Source organism: Drosophila miranda, chromosome 3 (assembly GCF_003369915.1).
Source record: "Drosophila miranda strain MSH22 chromosome 3, D.miranda_PacBio2.1, whole genome shotgun sequence".
Taxonomy (NCBI): Eukaryota; Metazoa; Arthropoda; class Insecta; order Diptera; family Drosophilidae; genus Drosophila; species Drosophila miranda.
In genome coordinates this window covers 14,155,201-14,176,347 of record NC_046676.1, presented here as the reverse complement: position 1 = coordinate 14,176,347, position 21,147 = coordinate 14,155,201, and the positions used below count along the sequence as shown (strand labels likewise).

At 43.7% G+C, this 21,147-nt stretch overlaps 3 protein-coding genes across 9 annotated transcripts in view; 2 read left to right on the top strand and 1 right to left on the bottom strand.

Annotated features, from left to right (window-relative positions):
- Positions 1-8,489, top strand: part of LOC108158872 (sodium channel protein 60E) — a 31,692-nt gene extending 23,203 nt beyond the window's left edge. For 2 of the 7 annotated variants that reach the window (XM_033392349.1, XM_033392347.1), the window contains exons 22-29: positions 770-903; positions 985-1,654; positions 1,775-2,134; positions 2,247-2,355; positions 2,413-2,594; positions 2,933-3,033; positions 4,652-4,894; positions 4,974-8,489. In XM_033392349.1, coding sequence (XP_033248240.1) covers positions 770-903; positions 985-1,654; positions 1,775-2,134; positions 2,247-2,355; positions 2,413-2,594; positions 2,933-3,033; positions 4,652-4,894; positions 4,974-5,527 — 2,353 coding nt within the window. In that variant the 3' untranslated portion in view covers positions 5,528-8,489. Of the gene's footprint in view, positions 1-769; positions 904-984; positions 1,655-1,774; positions 2,135-2,246; positions 2,356-2,412; positions 2,595-2,900; positions 3,034-4,072; positions 4,192-4,651; positions 4,895-4,973 lie in introns of those variants that run through there. The other 5 variants (XM_033392348.1, XM_033392345.1, XM_033392346.1 and 2 more) reach the window with 4 other exon arrangements.
- A 1,079-nt stretch (positions 8,490-9,568) lies between these two features.
- On the bottom strand, positions 9,569-12,568 carry LOC117188453 (transient receptor potential cation channel protein painless). Its single transcript, XM_033392352.1, has 3 exons — positions 12,350-12,568; positions 10,278-12,284; positions 9,569-10,210 (listed from the first exon to the last, which is right to left on the bottom strand). Exons 1-3 carry the CDS (start codon positions 12,566-12,568, stop codon positions 9,647-9,649), a joined length of 2,790 nt encoding a protein of 929 aa, XP_033248243.1. The 3' UTR covers positions 9,569-9,646.
- A 6,140-nt stretch (positions 12,569-18,708) lies between these two features.
- Positions 18,709-19,520, top strand: LOC117188165. The gene is made up of 2 exons (XM_033391608.1): positions 18,709-19,212; positions 19,287-19,520. The coding sequence occupies exons 1-2, from the start codon at positions 18,815-18,817 to the stop codon at positions 19,396-19,398; spliced, it is 510 nt and encodes a 169-aa protein (XP_033247499.1). The 5' UTR covers positions 18,709-18,814; the 3' UTR covers positions 19,399-19,520.
- Positions 19,521-21,147: the final 1,627 nt, after the last annotated feature.

The following is a 21,147-nucleotide window of genomic DNA, read 5'->3' as shown; positions in this document are numbered from 1 at the left end:
AAACCAATATGATAAAAACCAGCTCAATCTAAGACAAGCAAATTACGTATTCCTACGAGTATCTTATAGTTTATGCCTACTATTAGTTACTATTACTCTTTCTCTACCTCTCTCTTGTCTCTTGTCTCTTGCCTACTCTAAATCTAACTTGTAATCTAACTCTAACTGTAACTGTAACTGTAACTGTAACTATTAGTTGTCTATACGGTTAGGCGTTCACACAACTCTCGGTTGTTTCTGATTTGGTGATAAAAATCATTTGAACACTTGAAATTCCCAGCATTTTTGATCATCACCAGGGTGTTTGACGCCTCTTCAGTGATGGAGACCCGGCCAAACACCATCAAAAATGCCTCCTAACTCTCTGTATCTGTATCCCATATCCCGAAGCATATAATAAGTAATACTTGTAGAGCACTTTTTTTACTATGATACTTGGATATTCTATGATATTTCCCCTAATTCCCCGCACTCTGGGCATGAGTAGCTGTCCTGGGGATGTTCGAGTCATCCGCAAGGGTGGGGTTTTACCTCTTGGTGTGTTTTAATGGAATCAGCATGTACGATTTAGCCTTAGATATAGTTTACTCTCTCACTATCTCTCTATAAATCTATCTATTAGCAACCTATGGTGCTCCTTTCACTGCCTGTAAATATCCCCTTTATTGTCTATATCTCTGAGGAGCACCACGACTTCGGCTCGCCCGAAGCTTCTACTTTGAAGAAAAACATTAATAGATCTTTGTGGTATCTCTCTGACGACGTGCAGGTTCGAGATTGCGATCTTTGTACTGATTTTTCTCAACATGCTTACCATGGGCATCGAGCACTACGATCAACCGCATGCGGTCTTCTTTATACTGGAAGTGAGCAACGCCTTCTTCACCACGGTCTTTGGTCTGGGTAAGGGAGCGAACAGGAAACAAGCCAAGGAATAACTTGGATCTATTGCTGATCCTTTCGCCAATATTTTTCTTCCTGCAGAGGCCATTGTCAAGATTGTGGGACTACGCTATCATTACTTCACGGTCCCATGGAACGTATTCGACTTCCTACTGGTGCTGGCCTCTATCTTTGGCATTCTAATGGAGGACATCATGATCGACCTGCCAATCAGTCCGACACTACTGCGCGTCGTCCGAGTATTTCGTATAGGGCGCATCCTGCGCCTGATAAAGGCGGCCAAGGGCATAAGGAAGCTGCTTTTTGCGCTGGTAGTGTCGCTGCCAGCTCTCTTCAACATTGGTGCCTTGCTGGGACTGATTACCTTCATCTATGCCATACTGGGCATGTCGCTCTTTGGGCACGTGAAGCTGCAGGGCGCCTTGGACGACATGGTGAACTTCCAGACCTTCGGGCGGAGCATGCAGCTGCTCTTTCGCCTGATGACTTCAGCCGGATGGAACGACGTTCTCGAGTCGCTGATGATCCAACCACCCGACTGCGATCCCTTTTTCAACCGGCAGACTAATGGCGACTGCGGCCACCCTTTGCTGGCCATTACTTACTTTACGAGCTTCATCATTATCAGCTACATGATTGTGATCAACATGTACATTGCCATAATTCTGGAGAACTTCAACCAGGCGCACCAGGAAGAGGAGATTGGGATTGTCGAAGACGACTTGGAGATGTTTTACATACGTTGGTCCAAGTAGGTGTTTCCCCATTCCATTAGAGTAGCAGACGAACAACTCCAGAGCAGCCACAAGCTAGATTGGAGAGAGAGAGAGAGCGATGTTGGTTAATGGATTTGCAATTGATTTAATTTCAGATATGATCCACATGCCACCCAGTTTATACACTTCTCGCAACTGTCCGATTTTATTGCCTCTCTCGATCCACCATTGGGCATCTCGAAGCCTAATAATGTCGCTCTAGTGTCATTTAATCTGCCCATCTCTAAGGGTAATAAAATACACTGTCTCGATATTTTGCACGCGCTCGTGAAGCACGTGCTAGGTCATGTCGAGGAGACCGATAACTTCAAACAGTTGCAGGAACAAATGGATGTCAAGTTCAAGAAACAGTTTCCAACGCGCAAAGAATTGGAAATTGTTTCGTCGACGCGGATCTGGAAGCGCCAGGAAAAGGCGGCCAAGACCATACAGACCGGCTGGAAGGACTATTTGCGGTACTACATACTACACCACCAGTCCACAACATAACTTTGAACACTTTTTACTTTTCCAATAATACGTATCTGCAAATGTATAACTCGCTGTGGTGTCTCTTCAACTTCACAGGCGCAAGAATGAAAAGGAGCGCTCCAATTCCGGCGACAGTGCCACCCAAACCTCCAGCCCCGGCGGATGGCAATCGAAGCTCTCGGCTCTAAACTTTTTCCATCTGCAGGTGAGTCGCCATCCGATTTCTTACTATACTTATGGATAACTTTTCGAGTTCTTGCAGGTCAGTCGTCGGGGAACCGCCTGCTCCAGTCGTGCCTCATCGCGGAAGTCCTCGCGTGCCTCTGATGGCTCCGATCTGAGTGAGCTGGCCGGGCCCTGGCTGAATCTGCCGCTGATGCTAGTCTCGGGGGCCGACGATGTCGTCAAGGATATCAAGCAGCAAAGCGACGATATGGGCAAACGGTAGTTATCTCCAGGTCCACCCTCTTACACCCAGCAAAACACACACACACACACACACTCCATCCACACACAGACACACGTACACACTCACCCATACAAAGACACTCCATATATATGTGTATGTGTATCCATGGCTGCGATGAATTTGAAATGCAATTTTTAGACGAATACGAAATCGAAAGGCTTTCCATGCTCATGCCGCCTTCAAACCATGCAACCAGATAACCAAAAACCAAAAAACCAAATAACCAGACAACATACCCGTCGATCCATGCTCGATAAATTTAATGTTTTGTGTGTCCACAGTGTACCTATATGAACTTAAGCCCTATTTCTAGCATATCCTCTTGTATCTCCCTAAACTATGAGTCCCTGCTCGCAGATATGGTCACAGCGGTTCTCAGAAGTGACTCCCAGCCTAGTGGCTTGAATTACCTAGGTAAAGGCTCAATCACTCCTATCCAATCCTATAACAGCTGCTTAGCTTAGCTAGCCAAACCCATAAACCTACAGTCTTAAAAACAGAAAAAACAACAATCAGAAAACAGATCAAATCAACCAAATGCAATAAGCAAACTTACAAACTTCGTTTTTAGTTCTCGTCTATAACTCACTCATATTTGTTGTATACTCTGCTATATTAAGTAAATGTATATGTATTGATTCCACCATTCAGTACTCGTACCAGTCGACTGCTCAAAAATGTATCTTATCTAGTTTCTAGTTACCATCCAAACTCGCTCCCAAAAACTCAACTTAACTCAACTCAAGCTCAATTCAGATCATTAAAGCGAACGCAAAGCTCTGTCAAATACTCATTTGCCGTCTAAAACGCCCTCTCTCTACAACAACTATTCAACAATTTTCCAAAAAACTATCTGAACAACAACTTATTGCAGCTCTAATAATAAATTTGAGTATATGTATTATTCAATTATTCAAGTAGTGGCCTTACCGGAATTCGTTGAACTTGTAGATCCACTCCCACCTCCGACTACACCCGACTCCGACTCTCTATGGCATCGAGAATGCGCAATTTGAGTTGATTTTTATTGGTTGCCTGCCCTTATAGATCGTTTTTCGTTTATTTTTGCAAAAGATTTTCTGTAGATTTCATTGTAGCAGCATTGATACGTACAACCATCCAAATTCACCAGGTAAATTGGAATTATGGAGCTCTGAAAACCCGTAGAAACCCATCCAAGCTCATGCATAACGATGTACAGCTTATCAACTATTTTCTTCTATGTAATGTCGTCGAAAAATTGCAGAAAAGTTTCTACGAAACAAAGGCTCTTGATCTATAGCTACTATAAGTAATCGAATAATCTAATCTACCCACAACCGAGCATTCTACACACATTTTCTCAAATCTCAACATCCACATCCAAATCGAAACCAGATCAAATGACCAATTCTCATGTTTATGATTGTTACTATTACTGCTATTTCAACTACTTAACTATTACTATTATTAGCGGTAGCATATTTGTGGAAGCGCCTAGAGCAAGTCGTCGCCGAAGCTTTTATAATTTCTTTTTGCGTCATCAGGATGCTGTCGATGACAGCTTAACCTCACCTTCAGTACATAGAAAAAGTAATTATTGACAAGTGCCTTATCACCCACCTATCCACTCAGTCAGTTAAATCATTCACCACGTTTGCTATTTGTAAATACTCCCTGTACATAGCCACCGAAACCACTGAAACGACAGCACCTTGAACCAACGAACCAACCACTGCACCTCAATCTTAATCTGAATCTAAGCATCAATCAAGATCATATCCATATGGCTTCTACTTCTCATTGTGATGCATTTCATTGAAACCAATCTGTGAACTCTCGCTCTCTACCGATAATTATGAGTTTTTCTTCATTCTCTGTATATACTCTCTCTCTCTCTCTCTCTCTCTCCGACATATGTTACTCTTTATCCGTATCCGTAACTGTAATTGTATCTGTATTTGACCTATCCACACAACCTATTTTGTATTATTCTGTGCGTTGTGCTCACCACAATTGTCAACCACTAATGCGTGCATTTCACCCACAACAGCTGCTATCAATCCCACGACCAACACTACCACCTCAGCCTCTGTCTCCGTCAGCGCCTCTGGTGCGGCCTCCGCCACCGCCACTGCGACAGCAGCATCCGCCTCCGACAGCGACAGACAACAGGTGGTGGGGGGGCCGGTTAACTCACGTAAGCGCGCCTCTAGTTTCATACGAAAGAAACCCCCCCTTGAAAGAGGTCTGTCAGCACAAAGCGCTTTAAGAGTTAACAAGAACGCTTTTGTCTGTATGTGTAATTTGTACTTGAGACTCCCTCCACGAGAGCAAACCCCACTAAAGTCATCTTTGTTTTGACAAACTTTCAGCGGAGGGACCTGCCCCCGAGGTGATCGTAACCCGGCCATCGCCGGATCAACAGACGCATCCGCACATGCATGCCCTCGGCCTGCGGCCGGACAATGCCACACTAGTCCATGTGCTGGTGCACCGCGAGAGCGAAGAGTACAAGGAGGAAGACGAGGGTAGCCTCTTCTCAACGGGCAATGGCAATGGGCACGATAAGCCCAAGCCGCCGCAGATTCGCATCAGCACGGGTTCGTCGGAGAGCCCCATGGACAAGTCCCTGATGCCTACCGTACAGATAATGGTGGACAGTCCCAAGGAGCCGCCACGCGGCGACTTCAGTACGGAATTGGCTGCTACATCCACAGCCGTAACGATCGGTGTGGAGGTGGATCCATCTCCCATCGATGTGAATGTGCAGGGGGACACATCGCAGGTGTTCTACGACTACAATCCCGACAAAGCCACTGGCAACGAAATTGTCGAGATGGACACACTCGACGAGGATGAGGAGCAGACAGCAGCTGAAAGAGGAATTGAAGCTGAAGCACTTCCAGCCGAGGACCAACAGAGATGACCTTCGGTCAACAGTCGGCAGCAGGATTCCAGCAGCAGCAGCAGCAGCAGTAGTAGCACCAGCAGCAGGATCAGTGCCTGCTGCTCGTCAACATCATCATCCTCGGCTGTCACTGGCCGGCGTCCAAGTTGACAACCTTCGACCTGAGCGCAAATCTGATGCCGATTCCTGTGTGCATTTGTCTCAGAACTCGTAGTTTCTTAGGCTTAGGCTTAGGCATAGGCGTGGTCGGGGTACCCCTTTGTTATCGTAGTCGATTACATATATATACATACATATATATATATATATATATATACATACATACTAGTCGCTTTATAGGATATATACACATATACATATACGGAACTATCCAAATTTATATACAATATCAATCTACGCTGACCAGAAGATGGTGGAGGTGGAGAAGAAATCAATATTAAACTCTGTGTTAACAAAAACGTGCATTAAACAAACCGTACATTGTGTACACGGATCGCGAATCAAATCAAAACAAAAAAAAAGATTCGGAATAAGAATCAGAATCATAGAATAACTATCACAATCAGAATACGAATCGGTATCGGAGAAAAGTGCAGAACATATGTCAATAGCTTACCGGCCGTTCGGTTCTAAGTTGAAGTCATATCGAGGTATTTCTTGGATATTTTCGAAGGTTGTTTTTGAACTATACAATACGATACAAAGAGATTGGCATTGCATGCATGCTCGAGCATTCAATACACACATTTATACATGCATATGCAACTATGCATATGTGTAACTATCGCGGTCAGATCTAGGCTCATGACAGTAGATTTTTTTTTTTTCTCAATTATCGATACATATGAATATATTTTGTACATATGCCAAAGGAAGTATTTTAAACTAATGAGCTAATACTATACTTATAGATACATATACTTTACATAGCGTATGCCGTATGGTACCAGGTCTTAGCATACGTACATATGTATAACATTAGTTAGTGCAAATTTAATAAAATATTTATAAAGGTTTTTCGTTACGACTACGATACCGCATACAATTACCGATTACGATAGCGCTAGCGATACCGATAAGCGATTATTATTCATTACCGATTGTTCGAAGTACAAAAGCGAAGTATTAGTAGTTTTGATTATCATGTATTGTACATATGAGTATTTGGATATCCACACCCTCAACTTACCCGTACATGTGTCTCTCTATCCATCTCTCTTCTTCAGCATCCTCCAGTAATAACTTAAGTCGAAGAACAATGTCAAGTGAATCTAATATTAAACCCAATCCAATCGGGAAATAATATACTATCCAGAAGATAGCACTAGAATCGAAGTCAAATCGTAATCGAACTAATCCAAACCAAACCAAACCAAACCAAATCGAAATCAATCAGCAATCAGCCAGATGAACCGCAGTCCTACCTAACGAATAACTTTTATTGTTGTGAACTAATGATTAGTTAATTTATTATATGATTTAGAGTAGCTTAAATCAAAACCAACTTGCAACAATTGTGGTCTCCTATGAAACAAAAGAACAAACCAGTAAGCTTCCACAAGAACTCTATTTTAACATAATGATTTACACTTTACAACTATGTACGTGACATCTTTGTACAACTTTGATAAGGGCTTGGCCCTGGGCCAAGTTTCCAAGAAACTTTTCGTGTTTTTGTTATATTTTAAGTGTTGTTCTCTCGCTCTTAAGTCGTCATTGTGATCGCATTAAGTTTACACATCGAACACGAGTTTTGCGGTATGATTATTATACATAGTACTATACGAGGAAAACCGAAACCGAAATACACCAGCAGCCTCCAAAGCAGTGCACACTCCACTCGACTTTACTCTACTCTTACTCTTACTCTATTTTCGAAACCTAACAACAACAGACAATCAGACAGCGATTGATAGTAAATTGAAATTCTATGGTACCAACTAAATCGTTTTCTCCAAGAACAAACAAAATATCGTACACACAACAAATTAATTGTGATTTTAACTGCAATTTTTACACACAAAAAACAACAAGAACAAGCAAAATGATACCAAAAAAAAAAAACAAAAAAAAAAAACCAAACTAAAATCGTAATTTTTAATTAGAAATGTTAACAGAGATAAATGAAATATGAAAATGTGAAAAACCAAAAGAAAAAACCGACACAAAAGCAAAAGCAAAAGCAAAACAAAACCAACAACAGACAGAAACCAAACACTCGTCAATTAAGTGATATTTAATAATGGTACATTGCCTAACAGTTGCAAGGATTATATATTGTATGACATAGGATTTACAATATTTAGTACTCGTATTCGATTGTACATAAACGATAAACGATAATGATTAACGGTAACGAAATAGCAATAGAACCTCTCATCCAATCATCAAAGAAAATGAAAACCCAAACAAAGAAGCTTTAATTTGAGTTATCTTTCAATAATAATCGCTTCAAACGATGTTTACGATTAGAGAGCGACGCTAGACGAGCCGAGCCGAGCCGAGCCGACGCAATGATGCAATATGGGAGGTTTAATTTAGTCATAGAGTATAACGACAATAAAATGAATGAGGCATATTCAATTATATAGACATCGTTACCAAAACCGAAACCAACTCAAATGAACAGAGATCAGGCCATACACACGCAGCAACGGAAAACGAATAATGATGATTTAAAAATTTAGATTTTAGACATTATCGAATCGTACTCGTAATCGCAGTAGATAATGCTTTGCTCCCATTCAAGTCGAGTCAAGAACCAATCCAACCGAGCAAAAGCAGAAACAGCATCACAAATTGAAACAGAACCGAGTCCTATGCATTTAAAGTTCATGGCAATGGCACCGCAGCAGCAGCGAGAACAGAAGTCCCTAGGGATTAGCAACTGGAGACGGATTAGGGGCTGATTACATATAGTACATACAGATATACCTATAGTTAGCAATACGGCTGGTTTGATTAGGCATGCCTTACAGAATACACGATTTTATTTATATATACATATTGTTGAGATTAAAGTATATGTATATGGATGATGAGGTTGACGTTTCAGCGGATGGAAAAAGGACAGATAAAAGGGAAACAGTGGAACACAAAGAACCAGCAATAAAGATAAATATTTAATACGTACAGAAAACGGAAAACCAAAGCTACAGCAGAAGGCGTACAATTGTTTAACATGCTCTGAGAACTAAGTCAATTATTTTGATTTTCCACCTTATTGGTCGTTCTAGTCCTAGTCCTAAAACAGCAGCAGTAGCAGCAGCTAAGGTATAATAAAAGCAATTAAATATTACATAAACTAAAAGAGACAATGCATAGTTTTATAATAATTCCTATTCTAGCTTAGCTTAACCATTGCCTGCGCTCCACTCGCTCCCCACACGCTCCAACGGATCAAATCAAAATTTCCGCTTAATTCGTCTCTTTCAAAACGATAATTGGGCAGCAGAAAATTGTTAACAAATTATTGCCGCATGGTTTGCATAAATTTCCATTTGGATTTCCATTGCCATTGCCATTGACTGCCTCGTTAGCTAGCCCCTTAGACCCATCAACTTTTGATTGATTTGATCCGCAACGCTACGCTCCTCAGCTTAGCTAAAGATTAATTTATAAAACAAAAGATATACAAAAAGGGTAATAAAAGAGTAACGAACAAGATTAAGAACCATTAACCATAATATTTGCTTAAACAACACACACATTTTGAACCGAATCATATCAAATGCAAAAAACAAAACGAAAACGAAAACAGAAAACAGAAAACAGAAACAAGAAAACCAATTAAAGATAATAAAACTATTATAACGAAAAGAAAAAGAAATGAAAATTCAAGAATGCATAAATCTAACATTTGCAATTACAAAATATTTACTCTGGTACAAAATGGTACATACAGTAAAGATATTCGTTTATACAATATTTACTGTCTATATAACCATTATATACTACTTACTTACTGACAACAAATTATTAAGGGTTTTGTTCAATTTCATTATTCGTATGTTAATAAAAACAATTTCAGACTAACTTAAACTTACAGTCTGCTTTGAATACGGGTTAAATGCTAGTGCTAGTTGATTATTACTCGTACAATAAATACTATAGCTTAGAGCCATCCTGCGTCCCTGGTCAAGTGCGCTCCTGCAGCACTTGCAGCAGATGGTCCAGTTTCTGTTCGATAAACTGCAGATTCTCCAACTTATGCTCGATGATCTGCAGTCGACGATCGCTTATCTGATCTCGCTGGCGCCTCTGCTCAGTATTGGACTTTTGATCGATGAGGGCCAGAGCTAGCTTCACGGTCCGGCCATCGATCTGGGCGCACTTGCCGTTCATCACGGAGCAGCAGCAGGGCAGCAGCTTCACCGGTGGATCAAGCTGCGTGGAGCTCGTGGGCAGTTGCTGGAAGCTGGCCGGGCTCTTGCCATTCAGGGGCTGCAGCTCGAAGCCATCGCTCATGGGTATCAGCACCTTGTTACCGTCGTTGGGCAGCACTGAGATCTGGCGCAGAGTCAGGTAGTTGGGGTAGATGTTCATCAATCGCTGGCAAATGCTGCGGAAGGGTTCGCTCCCCACAATGAGAACCCCACAACCCCCCATGCTCCCATCTCGGCCAGTGAGAACTTGCTCGTAGCGGGTCAGCAGATTGGTGCGGACAATGGCGCCGTTCAGTTCCGCCTGGGCCTTGATGGCCTGTGGGAAAGGAGAGGGGAGAAAACAGTTGGATAAAGCCGAGGAAGAAAAGGAAATATAGACCCACCTGAGTATCGCTGACAGCCAGACCATTCAAGAGATTGAACAGCACAATGGTCATGAAGAACACAAAGAGCAGGAAGATCAGGTAAGTGTAGACGCTGTCAAACTTTATGTCACCGGCATCAAATTCTCCCGTGAGCATCACAATCGTCTTGATGAGCGCCTCGATGGGCACGGAGAAGGTGTTGAAGTGACCATCATCTTCTCCCTCCTTTGCTGGCTCTGGCGTGCTGTCCTTCGGAGAGGAGGAATCCACCTGGGGCTTGCCAAACAGTATGTAGAAGCACAGACTAAACGTAAGCACAAAGATCGAGTAGAGAGCAAAGCTCTTGATGAAGCTGCTGGAGACGGCGCGCAGCATAAGCATGTGCGTCGAAATTGAGAGCACTGGCAGGGAGCCAACCAGCAGGCAGAACTCCACGGACACCAGCAGAATGGTGAAGACGGCCAGTATGCGCTGCGTCTCCTTGTCGTAGCTGGCTTCCATGCAGGTTAGGATCGACAAGACAATGAGAGCCACCTCCATCAGGTTCGTGACCGACCTGAAGTACAGCAGCGGCGACATGGCAAGCTGTATGACCTCTCGGATGATGAGATACACAATCCCTATCCAAGAGAACAGGCCGAAGAGGGCAGTCAGGCCCGTGTGGTCGCTTTCGTGAAACTTAAGGAGCGTATGCGTGATAATGGAGGCAGTGAAGAGAGAGTAAAGTAGAAAGTTCAGATAGAAGATCACCGAGAGGCGGTGCCACTTGAGGAAGAGGAAACTCGAGATTAGCGGGTGCTGCAGCAGGTAACGCAGCTCCTTGGAATCGGCGATGTATGCGATTGGAGTCATCTCGTCCTCCAATTGGTGAGGATGGCCAATGCTCCGCTTGTCCGACTGCCCGGGCTCTCGCTGGCGTCTCATCAGATTCTTGTAGTTGATGATGATCTCGAAACTCTGGTCACCGGGCTTCTCCCCGTTGGTGGTGATGCAGGAATCGAAGTGCTCCTCCAGCACTTTCGGGTCCATCTCCTGTATGGGAAGATCTCCGAACGCGCTTCTCGCCCCGATGTACGCTCCCTGCCGTAGAAGCTCCTGTGCCACCTTTGTGTTGCGATACTTGACCGCATAGGAGAGTGGCACCAGGCCAGCCTTGTCCGCCTCATTGATGTCTACACGATCGCTCTCGAGCAGCAGCTGGAAGCAGCGCTGGTGGTCACAGAAGTCGTCCAGCGGCTGCTCACCCAGGCGACTGATAACCGCGTTCAGCAGCTTGGAATGCGATGTCAGCCTCAGCTGCGGATGCTTCAACAGCTTCTCTAGCGCCCTGTGGTTGCCCCAGATTACGGCCAACTCCACGGGGCTGATGTCGCTCAATTTTGAAGGATTAATGTTGATGCCCGTCTCGAGGATGGCCTCAAACGCTCGCTGCTTGCCCCGCTTGATACTCTCCGCCAGCAGGGACTGATACTCCTCCTGGTTGGCATTGCATTGGTTGTCTGCGTTTCCGCTGACGTTCTGGTGGTACTCCGCGAACTGTTGCTCGAACTGGTTCTCGTCTCCGTCCCGCAGCGTTCGGAGGAGTCGCTCGCAGTCGATCTCTGCTCCGGCCTCGCGCAGCTCCGGCAACGGCAGTTCCGGATACTGATCCCTCAGCATCTGGCGTACCTGCCCGTTCCGATAGCTGTCAATGTCCAACTGTGGTTGTTTCAGGAAAAGTCGGATCAGCTCCAGCTTAGTGCCTGCCTCAATCTTTCTATTCTTCAGCACATGGTGGAGGGGCGTGAACTCGCCCTGATCCACCAAATTCGGAGAGGCTCCGTACTCGAGCAGCAGCTGAATGCAGGAGCCCACCTGAGAGGCATTCTCCGCTGTGAGGTTCTTGGCCAGCGAGTTGAGAGGCGTCAACTGGCTGTATTTCCGATCCACCTGGACACCACCATGACGCAGTAGCACGGCCAGATTCGATGGCTCCCGTGAGTCTGCGGCATAGCTAATGGCGGCCTTATTTAGCTTTTGATTTATCTGCGGGGAATAAAGGTTGGGGAATCTTATAAATGAAGACCGCGGCTGGAAGTTGGGTAACCTACATAGTTCACATTGCAGCCGTGGGACAGGCAGGCCTCAATGAACTGGGCGCATCCTGGTGTGGACAACGCCTTCTCGTAGAGGGTGGTGTGTCGATCGTCCTGGCGATTGGCCTGGGCACCGCTGTCCAGGGCAGTGTGGAATTCCCGTATGTCCCGATTAGCGAGGGCTGCGCTTAACTGGCCCTGCGGATCAATGAAACCGCAGTTGTTAGAGCTCATTCTGCTGTCTGCAAAGAGTCAAGTGAGAATGGGGAGGATGAGCTATGTCTATGTCTATGTCTATGGCTTTCGTTAATCTTATCCAACCCACGCTGCGTATGAGTAACTTCTAATGCCGTTTCTATGAAAATGATGCCAGAACCCGCATTGCTAGAGCTCTGCTCTGGTCAATGGAGGGAGGTCTGACCCAACAGACGGTTTCTGTACAGACCTTGAAATGGCCGAAACAAAAGCATGAGAGTGGACCGACCCCCGCAACAAACGGTATTTGACAACGCTTCATGCTACGATGATTTTCACACAAATGACTGTCTGTCCATGGAGCTGGCCAGCAGCTGGAGGCAGAGCCACAGTCAGAGCCACAGCCACAGCCGCAGCCGCAGCCGAAAGCTACCCCACAGGTTTCTCGAAAAACAAAAACCAAATCTTCGTTTTGGGGGCAATTAAAGAAAGCGTCTTTAAGTGGTTTTTGTGGTACCCGAACTACAGACTTAATTTGCCCTCCCGTGTAGTTATTATTTTTATAACAATCCAACTGAAATCAAGGTAAGACAAGGCCTGAGAAGTACTTAGGGAGTGGCTTGATTGGTCAAAGTGATCTACAAATTTGAATCAAGTTTGGTGTTCGATCTCGCTCGCCTTTTGGCATATCAAAATTTAACGATCATAAAGAATAATCATAAAATAATCGACACATCAATATCAATTAGCAATCAATTGGTTACGCTTTATGCTTTGAATACTGTTCCGAATGGAGCTTTAGATAAAGCCCTGGGCAGTGCTGAAATCTTGCGATTTATAGGCGGCTCTTTTCGTAAATTTCAAGGCGGCTTCTTCTGTGGGATCTGATCTCCATTCCAGCCGCCAGCTCAACGTCTTCTCCGCTCTGTTGTGTTCTGTTCTGTTCTGTTCCGTTCCGTTCTGTCTGCTGTCTGCTTTGATGCTTGAAATGTGTGAGAAATCGGCTAATCACACATGAGACCTGGCTAATTTGAATATTCCCCCACTGATTGTTTATCAATAGCCTACGAATTGGGAATCAGGAAACATCGTCTTCTCTTTTGTAGGTAGCTCTTCGGATAATGTTGCTTTAGTATGCAAACAAATTGAGGATTGTAAATGACGCCCCTGGGGTCAAAATTTGTCGTTGATAAGATAAACAGAATCGCACAATCACCTTCCTTAATTGGCCCTTTATTTGACATTTTCTTGTTCTCCCACCTTAACCTCTTCCCCATTCTGGTATTTGTTTTTCCACCTGAGTACGAGTATTTGCCCAAGCAATTGACAAACAACTTTATTGTTTGCCCAAGCTGAAGCTCCACGCAAAGTCTTACTAAGTCTTCGGTTGACAGAATGGCGTAATATCACAATAATTAACAGAAAACTTAACAGCAAACGATTTCGAAAGTGAGCAACTCCTCTCTCAGTCGCATCTGACCCAAGCAATTAAGAGCACTACTTTCAGAAATATTGATGTAGTCAAGGTAATCTATACTTATTGCGAAAAGCTTCGGAAAACACTAGTTTCCCAATACTTGTGGCACTTAAACATTTGCTTCATCTACGGAAACCAGTCGAAATCACAGAGTATCCGGAGTCTGGAGTGGAATGCACTCACAGCCCAAGAAAACCCGTTCATCAGGTTTGCAGGGAAATGCAGAAAAAAAAAGTATGAAAATAATTGCACTCAACGGAAGTCTTGCACAACTCTCCGCTGCAGACAACAAATGAGGATATATCACGAGAAGTTTAACGATTGTCAGCATTTTTATTCCCCCTTCTCTTGGAGCTCACATATGTATGTATGTATATACTATAACACTGTTAAAAAAAAAGTACTCGTATCACTCTGGGATTTGAGAATAAAGTGTGTCAAAAAGGAAAGGGAGTCCATCGACATTATTACGAGTTTTAAAAGAAAAATAATAATGAGATTATCTTCATTCGCGATTCGAAAACTGATTCGACTTCTCATATTTTCTTTGAGTGAATTTATATTTATAAACCTTTCAGCCCTGTTCTTCTTTCTGTCTGTGGGAACATCTGGAATTTGGAGACTGAGAGAGCTGGAGCCTAGGAAATTGCCCAACAAAATTGGCTCTGAGTTGCACACCGAATCCTCTACTACAGTTCTTTGTGTTGACGCAGCTGCAAAAGTGAAATCAGCAAATGACAACACTTCGGAAAGAGTAAGTAGAAGGGGGACAGACGTGATTAATGTAAAGTTTTTAACGCGATAAACTGAATATGTATATGTCCAGCTGCACAGGATCAGCCGCGTTTCTCCGTTCGTCTGTCAAGAATTTATACTATATACATACGTACTGTCTTACACTGCTATAACATTCTCACATGATATTTTACCATACCCTTCCCGAATACGTGACGTGATCAGATCGAGAGACCCTCTAGCTGCGTGGGAGGAGGAGAGCAGGGTAAACACTAAACTAATTTGCTTGTCCATAAAGTCTGTTTTTTGGCAAACTGTGCTTGGATTGTTTATCCAATTTATGGCATTATTTATTTTGTTTGTGCATTCTCAGCGTTTTGCTGCACTTAATGAACAACAGGCGATGGTCTGGCCCGAGCCGCTTTGTTTACACTTGGCATTAAGACTGGAAAAACAAAGGGAAATAACTAAAAATTCTAGTATAAAGAAAAAAGTACTCGGGTGTGGCAGAAAAAAACTACAATCTTGATCTACAAATGAAGTTTTTTTACAGTGAAATATATACTTGTCTTGTAGTGAAACGCAGCCCCGAAATTGTCATCATAAAAACTTCGTAATTAAGATGAATGCGTGAGGAGATGGGGCTGGAGCTGAGACCAAGCATGACTTCATGCTGAACCGCCTCCGAGTGGCATCCGCAGATAAAAAGCAACAAAATATAGTTGTATACAAGAAATGTTTAGCTGGCAACGAAATACGGACAGCTCACAAACACATGGACACATGCTTAACTTAACTAAAGTGGATACGCACACATGCATCGCATATACATGCTCTATATTGGGTATATACTACTCGTACTCGCTGTGCACTTCATAAACAATTGGCTGGCCTACATCATGTACTCGTACAACACACAACAAAAGATTTGAGGGGGATGTGTGTGGAGTGGGAGAAGTGGGGGGGATGTCAGTCAGTGCCCCGCACGTTTCGATAATTTCGAATAATTTAATTAAGCCCAGACGAGGCGGTAGTACTGGGACTTTCACGATTCTCCCCGGAACTTCGCAATGCCCTGAAAAAGGCAAGATTTCCAAAAAAAAATTAATTAAAGATCACTTTGATTTAGCCCCCCTTTTGGGACTACGCCCTTGTGTCCCGCTAAAAGTAGAAAACCAGTAAACAAAAGCTTTGTGGGCGGAGCCAGATCGGCAAACGAATGAATCCAGCCAACGATTTATGTAGTAGTCGTATATGGGGAGGGAGGGAAACTGAGACCTGGTCGCTCGACTCTCCACATATCGCCTAATCGATGGATTATTTAATTGTAATTGGTAATAAAAAATGCAAATTCAGCTCTCGGTACATGTGTAATGTGGTATGTGAGGACGGAAGCACTCGACGCCCAAAGTCCATGCAAATGAAGCGAGGCTTGGATTACTCCCGAACCCGATTGGGTAAACATGGAACTGGACTCCGTTTACTGCTGTTGCACACTATCTGAGGGGATCGACTGACGGTCAGGCACGATTATTTCGTTTATTTCTTATTTATTTTTTTTTCTTGAAAGAAACAATAGACACTTGAGAAAACGAGCCACCTTCGGCGTTTCCTTTTAGGGCATCAAAAAAGTGATCGTGACCATTGCCGGCCCACATTCGAAAATCGTTTTTCAAAAACTCTTGTTCGTTCTGGCGATGATGTCACAGTTTGAGTGTTAATTCAAAATTTTAATCATTTATCAAATGCAATTCAATCAATTTATTAGCTGCCGGCGACGTCATTAAAACAAAAGACGATTTTTTTTTTATTGTATTTTTGTTGCTTTCGCCGTGGGCGCCGTTTTTCTGCAGTTTTTTAACCTTGATTTGACGTTAAAATGTTTTAAAACTTGTTTTCACTGCCGCTGTTGCTGCTGTTGAGTGGGCTGGAAGTGAGCTGATCTTTGCAACTGCGGTTTTACTCATTCCTTTTTTTTCTTCATTACACACATGATTCATTCACAGTAACTAATAATAAATTAAAATCTCTCCGCGACTCATCGTCGCCGCATTCAGAGCTTAAGCCATGTCACAGCATCACTCAGTCCTAATTTACATAACCGATGGATATGATTCATTGATTTGGTTTTTGGAAACACCTCAGGGGTTTTTCGAAATTCGGCTTTTCAATAATATTCAAAAATTCTTAACTATATTCAAAAAAAATAACTTAACGCACGTTACTTTCTTCTTGAAAATCCAGCGAACGAATGAAGCATTGAGCACTTGGCGGGCGTCTAAATAAAACGGCTGCGGCTTTTCGATCGATACACATGCTATCGATAGTCGGACACCAGCTGATCAGCTTTCATTTCGATCACGAGTGCGCCACTGTGCGTCGCATCGCGTAGAAAAAAATACCTTAACATACCTTAGGGGTTGTTCATTATTTAAAAAAAACGAGGGGGAACGTTGTGAGTTGCTGCGGACACCGCAACTCTACAGTTATACCCGATACTAAGTCAGTATGGCTCTCCTCCGGCAGACGCCGCTAATATTAAACGACACGACAAAGAGTGCGTGCGAGAGAGACAGAAAATCAGTCTGAGCGTGACGTCGGGCGCTGCGTAGCCACTGCAAATTGATTTGTTCCTATTGGCTATAAAAATGATCTGATCTGATCCAGATTCAGCAATCTGATAGATATGGTCATTATCTATGATTCTGCGTTTTTAGTTTTCTCGAATGTGCAATATTGTGGATGCAACAGATTTTCGTCCTTTGTGTGGGCGGAAGGGGGTGGGGTGAAATTTTGAGATACACGTTTTATAGTAAGATCTAACAGGAGTGCGGATACCAAAATTTGGTTACTCTAGCCTTAATAGTCTCTGAGATTTTTGAATATCCCCAGATTTTCGTCCTTTGCGGGGGCGGAAGGGGGTGTGGCGAAATATTGAAACAAACTCGTCTCGGTCTGATATATAAGGAGTGTGGATACCAAATTTGGTTGCTCTAGCTTTTGTAGTCTCTGAGATCTAGGCGCTAATGTTTTACTCTAAGCAAAGCCGGCTATGCTACGTGTGTGTTAGAGAGAGACAGGGCGAGAAAAAATGAAATTGTTTTCTTGATGCTGGCTATAATAATAATACGATCCAATTCAGATTCCGCAGTCTTAAAGATATGGTCATTCTCTACAATTCTACGTTTTTGGTTTTCTCATATCTTTAAATTGTGGATGCCACAGATTTTCGTCCTTTGTGGGGGCGGAAGTGGGCGGGGCAAAGTTTTGAAATATTTTTGTAGCAGTGACATATCACAGAAATCTGGGTCCAAAACATCGTTGCTCTAGCTCTTATAGTCTTTGAGCACTAGGCGCTGAAGGGGACGGACAGACGGACGGCCGGACGGCCGGACAGACGGACAGACAGACATGGCTCAATCGACTCGGCTATTGATGCTGATCAAGAATATATATACTTTATGGGGTCGGAAACGATTCCTTTTGGACGTTACACACATCCACTTTTACCACAAATCTAATATACCCCAATACTCATTTTGAGTATCGGGTATAAAAATGATTGCGAGTCGGGGCCCTTTTAGGAAATACTTCTCTACAGGTTTTGCATCGAAAGATCATTACTCCAGCCTCTCGCAATATAATTTTCACCTGCTTTTAATATGTATATACAAACATATACATTTGTATGCAGCTGTTGTTAAACAATATGAGAGCAACTACATTTCAGACCCCTAACGGGTTAATAAGTGTGTTTTGTTTTTATGGAAAAAGCTTCACTTGCCACCCACTCGATGAAGTGCTTTCGGGAGCTTTCATCGCTTTGACTTTGGATTCAAGTGCAACCGTTAACATTTCAGCCATGAAAATAGTGTTAGACAAACAAAGTCTAGAGCCGGCGGGGGCCTGACAAAACAGACGAACAACTGGTTTTGGCCAAAAGATCACCCCTCCTCCCCTGCTCAGCTCAGCAAACATTGATCCAATGCTTTTTATGTCTTGAATGTTTCAATTGTAAGGAAATAACCCAATTTATAGGCAAATAGAAAATATTGTCTCGTCAGTTCAACAACATGAGCCGGCAACTAAAGTTCAATGTGCAAGTCGAGGATCCGTCGTCGTTGTCCCCGTCGCAGTGGGAGGAGGAGTTCCACTCAGAACTAGTCGAGATCAACCTTAATCCCAACTGCGGCCAGGCCAAGCAGCAGTCGGCCCAAGCTCTGGACAAACTGCTCCTGGCGGCCACCACGCCCCCACATCGCGGCTATCCCTATGGTTATGCGGACATTGATCCCGGAACGGATTCCTACTTCTGCAAGAAGTCCAACTCCACGGGTCAGCTGGCCGAGAAGGTCTCACCGCCGGCGCCCGCCGCCACCAACATCAGTTGCCTGCGGCAGATGTACTGCCCGGAGTGCCACGAGCGGTTGCACGAGCAGGGGGTGCGTCTGGAGCGACAGCAGACCAAGTGGTGAGTGGCGAGGATGGGGTATAGGTATAGCCATCCACTGATCCTCCTTTAATGCTGGTCTCCGATTGTTGCAGCTGCTTTGCCCTGCTGCCCATCTTTCCCTGTTGCATGCGACGCTCCAACAACGACTGCAAGGTCATCTGTGGCAATTGCGGCTATCTCTTGGGTGCCTGGAAGCGGCAATGATGATGGCTGGTCGATGGGAAGTGGAGATGGGGAAGCACTCTATGTTTTTCGTTTGTTTTATTTAGTTTTTAAGTAATTTTGTTGACCTTGGAACGAGAGAAGATGATACATTAAAAAAAAAACGAGGGGGAACGTTGTGAGTTGCTGCGGACACCGCAACTCTACGGTTATACCCGATTCTAAGTCAGTATGGCTCTCCTCCGGCAGACGCCGCTAATATTAAACGACACGACAAAGAGAGAGACAGAAAATCAGTCTGAGCGTGACGTCGGGCGCTGCGTAGCCACTGCAAATTGATTTGTTCCTATTGGCTATAAAAATGATCTGATCTGATCCAGATTCAGCAATATGATAGATATGGTCATTATCTATGATTCTGCGTTTTTAGTTTTCTCGAATGTGCAATATTGTGGATGCAACAGATTTTCGTCCTTTGTGTGGGCGGAAGGGGGTGGGGTGAAATTTTGAGATACACGTTTTATAGTAAGATCTAACAGGAGTGCGGATACCAAATTTGGTTACTCTAGCCTTAATAGTCTCTGAGATTTTTGAAGGGGGTGTGGCGAAATATTGAAACAAACTCGTCTCGGTCCGATATATAAGGAGTGTGGATACCAAATTTGGTTGCTCTAGCTTTTATAGTCTCTGAGATCTAGGCGCTAATGTTTTACTCTAAGCAAAGCCGGCTATGCTACGTGTGTGTTAGAGAGAGACAGGGCGAGAAAAAATGAAATTGTTTTCTTGATGCTGGCTATAATAATAATACGATCCAATTCCGCAGTCTTAAAGATATGGTCATTCTCTACACAGATTTTCGTCCTTTGTGGGGGCGGAAGTGGGCGGGGCGAAGTTTTGAAATATTTTTGTAGCAGTGACATATCACAGAAGTCTGGATCCAAAACATCGTTGCTCTAGCTCTTATAGTCTTTGAGCACTTGGCGCTGAAGGGGACGGACAGACGGACGGACGGACAGACGGACAGACAGACAGGGCTCAATCGACTCGGCTCAAGCATCAATAGCCGAATCAATTGAGCCCTGTCTGTCTGTCCGTCCGTCCGTTTGCCCCGCCCACTTCCGCCTCCATAAAGGGCGAAAATCTGTGGCATCCACAATTTCAAAGATACGATAAAACAGAAAACGCAGAATCGTAATGGATGACTATATCTTCTAGAGTGCAAAATCTGAACCAGATCGTATAATTATTATAGCCAGAATCAAGAAAACAATTTCATTCTTTCTCGCTCTGTCTCTCTCTAACACACAGGTTTCATGGTCGCTTTTGCCAATTGCAAAATATTAGTTCAAGGATCGCAGAACCTATAAGAGCTAGAGCAACCAAATTTGGTATCCACACTCCTGTAATATCGGACCTTGACCGTTTCGTGTCAAAATTTCGCCACACCCCCTTCCGCCCCCGCAAAGAACGAAAATCTGGAGAATCCACAAATCTCAGAAACTATTAAGGCTAGAGTAACCAAATTTGGTATTCGCACTTCTGATAGATCTCACGATAAAACGTATATCTCAAAATTTCGCCGCACCCCCTTCCGCCCTTACAAAGGGCGAAAAACTGTTGCATCCACAATATTGAGGATACGAGAAAACTAAACACGCACAACCATAGAGAATGACCATATCTACCGGATTGCTGAATCGGGATCAGATCGGATAATTTTTGTAGCCAAAAAAAACAAATCTATTTGCAGTGGTTAAGCAGCGCCTGAAGTCACGCTCAGACTGATTTTCT